The sequence below is a fragment of the Poromitra crassiceps genome (assembly GCF_964638095.1).
Source record: "Poromitra crassiceps genome assembly, chromosome: 13".
Classification (NCBI taxonomy): Eukaryota; Metazoa; Chordata; class Actinopteri; order Beryciformes; family Melamphaidae; genus Poromitra; species Poromitra crassiceps.
The window spans coordinates 5,661,817-5,669,316 of NC_139644.1; the positions used below are offsets into that span (position 1 = coordinate 5,661,817).

The 7,500-nt window shown below is 50.1% G+C and overlaps 1 protein-coding gene across 1 annotated transcript in view; it reads left to right on the forward strand.

The window, feature by feature from the left end:
- Positions 1 to 7,500, forward strand: part of samd14 (sterile alpha motif domain containing 14) — a gene marked incomplete at both ends in the record, with an annotated part of 33,349 nt that overhangs the window by 11,612 nt on the left and 14,237 nt on the right. The window contains one exon of the mRNA XM_083649776.1: positions 2,779 to 2,936. Within this exon, the coding sequence (XP_083505902.1) occupies positions 2,779 to 2,936 (158 nt within the window). The remainder of the gene's footprint in view (positions 1 to 2,778; positions 2,937 to 7,500) is intronic.

Sequence of the window (7,500 nt, forward strand, 5' to 3'; positions counted from 1 at the left end):
CACCGTGTCGGCCCCGAAGGGGCTGATACCCTAGTCCAGAGGTGGGCAATTATTTTTCATGGGGGGCCACATGAGAAACCCAGATTGTTGCCGGGGGGCGAACAAATATTGTCATGCCGTAAATCCAGGGATGGGCAACTTTGATGATAGAGAGGACCACAAAAAAATGTCCTCGCTACCAGATTTTGCTGAGGGCCATAGGGCGCCAGCGTGAAAAATTTGGCGCATTTGAAGCCAGGTTTAGAGGAATCACTCATTTTAAATTAACAGTTGTGATGTCATTATTCAGTCTTAACCACCAATATTTGATCCTTTTCTCACTCACTCCTATGTCACCACCTGCTCTCCCTGCAGGGCTTGAAATAAACTTTTTTGACCACCTGCCAATATGGCTGCTAGATTTTAAAGTTACCAGTCAATTCGAATTTCCACTCGCCAAAATGTTGTTCTTGAAATAAACCAGAATATGAGTGGGTTAATTTAAGCATAAGTATCAGTAAGTGGCCCGGGATTCTCAAAGCCTGTGTTGAGGGTCACACAAACAAAAATGCACTCTTGAAGCTAAATAAATCCAAAACCAAAATAAAAATAAAAAATAAAAATCTACTTCAATGTAGAACAGTCATTTCTTACACATGAGATTACTTTTAGTCTTTAAGTCATAAAGATTATTGAAAGATATTCCATATTCCAGACTGAAATGTTATAACAGAAGTGGAGTATTGGCCAGACTGACATGAACATTTGGACACTTAGCGGGTATCTTGCATGTTGCGTTCAGGTGCACTGTAAAAACTGCGGGCCGTATTTTCCCCATGTGTGCCCTAGTCTTTAGTGACAATTGGCTAAGTGGGTGGCGCCGCCACCCACTTAGCCACTGTGGCGGTGTGTGTGTCGGCGGTGCGTGTCACGATTGCGATGTCATCAGTGATGTCATCAGTGATGTCATCAGTGATGTCTTTGGGTGGTTAAATTCTTTTTGATGAGTTGCAGTGCCTTCTCTCTCCTCATTAGACACCAGACTTATAGATTATCTCTATATATCAATCTGGATCAATAACCTGCAGACAGTTTCATCATGGGGTCAGGGGTCATCCCCCACAATCCCCTGCTGCCTTGGGCAGGGACAACCGCATTTATGAATCTCCAGGGTGTGTGTGTGTGTGTGTGTGTGTGTGTGTGTGTGTGTGTGTGTGTGTGTGTGTGTGTGTGTGTGTGTGTGTGTGTGTGTGTGTGTGTGTGTGCGTGCGCGCGCGTGCGTGCGTGCGTGTGCGTGCGTGTGCGTGTGCGTGCATGCGTGCATGTTTGTGCAGTTGTGTATGGGCTTACGGGACAAAGGCAGAATACATTACTATAACTTGAAGGGAAAATTGTAATCACACATTTAAAACACACACACACACACACACACACACACACATCTTACACATCTGGCACATCAACAGATTCTCACTCTGATAAAGTCGAATCTTGTCACTTTGTCACACACCTTGTGCGTCAGTATGAGGCACACACGGTTGAGGTGAGGCGGGGGGTAATGGGGGGGTCAAAGGTCAGTGACGCCTCGGGGTTGGGATGAGGGACAGGAGGGGGGTTGGGAATGATGAGGGTTTGGATGGTGTGGCTGGTTGGTGAGTGTGGTTGGATGGTGTGGCTGGTTGGTGAGTGTGGTTGGATGGTGTGGCTGGTTGGTGAGTGTGGTTGGATGTTGGAGGCTCCAGGGGGAGGGGCTCCTGAAGGCCAAGAGGCTGCAGCAGCCCCCACACCCCACATCTTGGTCCTGCCTGTAGCTTTTGGAGGCTTGTGCTCATGGGGTCACCCTGCATGGGTAACGTGCACCACAGGGTCACCCTGGGTAGCGTGCACCACAGGGTCACCCTGGGTAACATGCACCACAGGGTCACCCTGGGTAGCGTGCACCACAGGATCACCCTGGGTAACGTGCACCACAGGGTCACCCTGGGTAACGTGCACCACAGGATCACCCTGGGTAGCGTGCACCACAGGGTCACCCTGGGTAACGTGCACCACAGGGTCACCCTGGGTAACGTGCACCACAGGATCACCCTGGGTAACGTGCACCACAGGGTCACCCTGGGTAACGTGCACCACAGGATCACCCTGGGTAGCGTGCACCACAGGGTCACCCTGGGTAACGTGCACCACAGGGTCACCCTGGGTAGCGTGTACCACTGTATGCACAAGGTGCATGACAAAGTGACATATTTGACACCATGGAACAGGGTTTCCGTGAAAACGGGATGGGCACAGACACAACATCAATTACATATGGGTGTGCTGTGTGAGTGTATGGGTGTGCCATGTGGTGTGACATGTGAGTGTATAGGTGTACCATGTGAGTGTATGGGTGTACCATGGGGGCTGAAAAGAGAGAGAACGATGAAAGAGTGGGGTCTGGAGAAAAGGTGGAGGGAGAGTAATCGACGGTGGTCAGAGGGGAATGGATGGAGATTGGGGTCAAGAGGAGGAGTTTCTTAAATGGCTTAAATGTTTGCACTTGTTATTAGGAAGGTTGCTGGTTGAAATATTCAAATGACTGTGTAATTGTGGAAGAAAGCCATGTAACCGCACACTCATTTAAAACAGAACAACAACAATCTGTGGAGTTCATGTTTATTAGAGCCAATAAACAACCTGATGTTCACACATGAGGTTGTTCTGTGTATGCACGATGCAGGTAACGGTTCATTTCTCCTTTCTGATGCATCTCCATTCCTCAGTGCGTGCCTCATCGGTGACTCTGTGCTCGTCTTTCAGACCTGAATGAGGCCATCCCCGAGACAGAGCTGCTGGACAACAGCATCCAGAAGGGGCGGGCTCAGCTGTCCGTCAAGGCGCGGAGGCACCGCCCCTCGCGGTCCCGTTACCGTGACAGCGTCAGCTCCACAGAGGGAGATGACAGCTTGGAGAGGAAGGTAAGGCGTGGCCACGCATTTTCTTTTCTTTTCTTTTTTACATTTTTTTAGTTTCATTTTCTTTAGAGCAATACACGAACAAGACAAGCGAACAGGCTCAGACACAGGAAAAGACATACAGTACATCGTCGACATCCAACATTACCAACGTGCCACATGGTGCATATCGTGCATTCCTTTATAACTGGGAACTGGTAATCTTACCGGTTCAAAGTTCATGAGCTGGGACGTGACGTCACTAGAGCTGGTATTTCCCATTCCAAACTCGTAGGAGCCTCAGCAGCCCCGACGTAAAAAAATCCAAGATGGCTGATCCGCGCAACAACAGTACCGTAAATTCCGGACCATAAGGCGCACCGGTATATAAGCCGCAGCAGCAAAATTGACTGTTTTTTACATATATAAGCCGCACCGGACTATAAGCCGCGGGCGTTTTGATGTTTAATTACCTATGTAAGGGTTCGTACACAGAGGGGATTGTCGGGAAAGAGATGGCTGTTTGGGGAAGCTCCCATTTATTAACATTTCAACAAAACAAAACAAAAGTCAGGTCACTAATCCCCAGACAAAATCACACAACAATAGGCTATATGTGCAGCAAACGGCTGTAACCAGAGAAGTCAAGTCACTAATCCTCGTCTTCCTCTTCTTCCTGCGTACTGAAACCACCAAAGTCCTCATCAGCGCCAGCTGTGGCGGCGTCATCCTCTTCATCCCGCAGCAGTCCAGCCTTTTGGAACCCGTTGGTGATTGTGGATGTTTTCACACTCCTATAATATTCCGTGATCTTCCTTTGTGTGAATTCGCTGAAGTTTGTGATTTTCTCCTGGTAGTCGGGAGGGAGTTGTTCAGTAGTTCTCGCCCGGACGGACAGTCCCTTTCGTCTCATGAATCGGAAGCACCAAGATGGGCCACCTATGAAATGTTCAATTTTCATTTCGGTGGCGACTGTTTTGGCCTTCAGTCGGATCTGCACCGTGGAAACGCCTCGGCCGTCTGCTCTCTGGGTCAACACCCAATCTTCAAGGGAATCTTCAAGTTCGGGCCATCTGCTTTTATGACCTCTGAAGGACTTTTTGGTCTTCTTGCACTGAGACAGTTCCTCCTGCTGCACCTTCCAACGCCTCACCATTGACTCGTCGATGCCCAGGTTACGCGCTGCTGCTCTATTTCCCTCTTTTAATGCGAGATTGACTGCTTTCAACTTGAAAGCTGCGTCGTGTGAATTTCTGCGTACCTTCCCCATGGTAAGTGAGAGAGAGTTGCTTCTACTGCTCGTCTTGTTGTGATTCCGGGCTGCTGATGAACTTTGAACCGGTAGGAGTAACCGGTTGATTTCCGCCAATGATGTCAAGTCTTTCATACACAAAGGCAATTCAAGGTGCTTTACAAAAAAATAATCGAAAAAACAAGCAGCAAAGCAATGCACATAAAATGTGCTGATGAAGCTGTGTAACCTGTAAAATCCATCGATTTTGGAGGTCACCGAGTGGCCGTTTGCTTACCGTAATTACCATATGTAAGGGTTCACGCACAGAGGGGATTGTTGGCTGTTTGAGGAAGCTCCCATTTACCGTATTACCGTAACATTTCAACAAAACAACATAACACAACACCACCTTTGTTTATTTTTACAGTGCGCACAGTGTCCGCGGTGTGGTGAAAAGAGGGCAAGAGAGGAAATTAAAACAGAAGTGGATTTATAGTTAGAAAGAGTGCTAAAAAAGAGAGATTTTATTTGTTTTTTTTGTTTTTTCTGAAAAAATCCATAGATAAGCCGCACCGTTATATAAGCCGCAGGGCCAAAAAACGGGGAAAAAGCCGCGGCTTATAGTCCGGAATTTACGGTAGTTATAATCGTATAAATGCTATTTAGCACTTCTGTCTTGTTTGTGTCTCATTAAATCAGCTGTACACACAGCACGGCCTACTTCTATCTGTGTGGACATGAGGCTTCAGTGTTTGTATGCGCAAAATGCCACGAAATGCCTTGTTATCAACTGTTATTGCTAACAATGGCTAGCCTGGCTAGCGAGTGGATCTGACCAGTGAACAGTGAACTTCCCAGCTCAACTTTTCTGCAAATGGAATACTATCAAAACGGATGTGACGTCATTTAGCCTCCACATCCCAGTTATTTTGCGATAAAGGAACGCACGATTATGTGCTTAGAAGAGATATGTTGCATGGTATCCCATGCACGGGGTCCATGAGAAACCAGCCAGGCGAGTCATCGCCCGGCTGGTTTCTCTTCAAACCAGCCGGGTTCTTAACCTCTTCAAAGTCGCCAAAAATGGGTCCCAGATAGTTGAGAATCTTTTAAGCGAGTTGGCTCTCAGGAACATGATCGAGTCTCTCCATCTGTATAACAGAGATCATGTCCATCAGCCACACCTGAAAAGAAGGTGAAGAGGTGGACTTCCATTCCTTCAGAATTACAGAATTAGTATTTTGGCGACAGTTGTTCCCTGTGTCAGAGATTGTCGCACAGCTCTAGGGAAGTTCAGAGACGACTCCGAGCAGCCGAAGATGGCGAGTTCTGCCTCCAGCTCCAGGGTTATTTTGTAGGCCTTAGAGTACCAATCAAATATCTTGGCCCAGAATCCTGTCAGTGAAGGGCAGAACCAGAAGGCATGAGATAGTGTGCCCTCTGACACCTGCCACCTGTGTTAGGATGAGGTCATCATTCCTACTTTGACGTCGTCATTCCTACTATGATGTCATCGATCACTGATGATGTCATGATTCATAAGCGTCGTTCATGCCTTTCGCTGGTGATGTCATAACACAGGTGATGTCATATTCACATCTATAAGGGCCTGTTCCGGCAGGCTCTCGCGAGTGATTCATAATCTAAATTCACATCAAGGATCATACCAATCTCTGCAACGTCTGCAACCTGCAACTTCTGCAACCAGCAACTTCTGCAATCTCTGCGACCGTTCCCAAACCTCGAACTGTGCAGCCCCAGCCATCAAGTTCCACAACACCCCAGCTTCTCAAGACCTACCAAGTTTCCCGTGGCCCCCAACTACCCGCGAATAGATCCCCATGTCTGACACCGATCCTGACAGTATGAATCACTCTAAAATGGATTTAGCGGGTACCCCAATCAAGGAGGAAGGTCCCGAGAGGCCAGCTACCCGGCCGGCCGCTTCAGCTGACCCACCAGGCGGTCAGCTGGATATCTCCACTCTTCCTGATATCTCCACTCATCCTATCACGTTCGGAGACTTGCAGGCACTTCAGCGAGACCAGTCCTCTATTCTGCGAGACCTTTTTCTTGAGCTGGTTGCCCAGCAAAGAGCAAATGATGATCGGTACACCCGCCTGGTTAGCACAATCCAGGCTCAGGCTTCCAAGGCCGAGGATCGGTACGCCCTCTTGATTGGCCGGCTAGATCGTCTCGACGGACTAAACCCTCCTGAGGGTGTCATTCTGCAGCCTTCTCCTCCTCCTGCCCCAGCTTCCGAGGGCACTGTCGTCCCGGAGGTTTCCAGACCTGCTACCCCCCCAACCACTGTGGCCGTTGCTTCTAGCCCTGCCTCTCGGTCGCCTTCAGCTGCTAAGCGCATATTCTGGGGGGGAGTTCGCGTCATCCCAGAGCAGGGGCAGCCACATTCGAGTCCCAGCAGCCATCTGTACCGTGATCTGACCGGCAGGGTTCGCATCACACCAGAGGAGAGGCAGCGCCGTTTGGACACCCGGAGCTGCCTGTACTGTGGTCGAGCCGGGCATTACCTCTCCTCCTGCTCCCGGCGTCCAGTAAGTGGTCCCACCGCTCGCCGGCCCGTGGTACTCTCAGTGGATCAAGACTACGTGTCCAGCCAAGAAATCTGTACGGTTGGGTAGCGTTCCCTGCAGGACCCAGGAGTGGCAGTGTGTCTCCAAGAGGGTTAAGGAGTTGGAGAGGACTGTCGATCGTCTCATTGGGAAGTTCAATCGCTGCCCGCAGATCGGCTCCGTTCCCCCGCAGGGGGCCTCCGAGTCTGCTGGCCCTGAGGCACAACCTGTGGACCTGCCCCTCGCCGAGTCTGAACCCGCACCTGAGGCACAACCTGTGGACCTTCCCCTCGCCGAGGCTGAACCCGTACCCCAGCAGCAGCCAATTCCTGTCCTTGACCAACACGTAGGTTCCAGCTTCATGCTGGGAGGTTCCCGTAGTGTCGTCAGCCCTCGGTCAAGAGCAAGAAGAAATAAGAGGCGTTTAAAGGAGGAGACGGTGGGTGTCCTGCCCAAACTACAGGTCGGGAGGGCAGGCCTCGCTGAGTCAGATCCCCCTGTGGCTCTACCTTCGGAGACGGCGGCATTTGACCCTTTTGATGGTCCCCAGCCTCCCTTGTTTGGATCGTGCCCCGGGGGATGGCCGGCCCCAGAGGATCCACCGGACCCGGTAGAAGTTCTGTCTACGTATCGGTCCATCTATGGCTTCGATATCCTGTATTAGGGAGGAGCACCTCCACTGTCCTACACCCCCTTTGGGGTCTGACCCCCTGCATCTAACCACCTGCTGAAGAGCACCTCACTCTCTTACACCCCCTTTGGGGCCTAACCACCTGCGTCT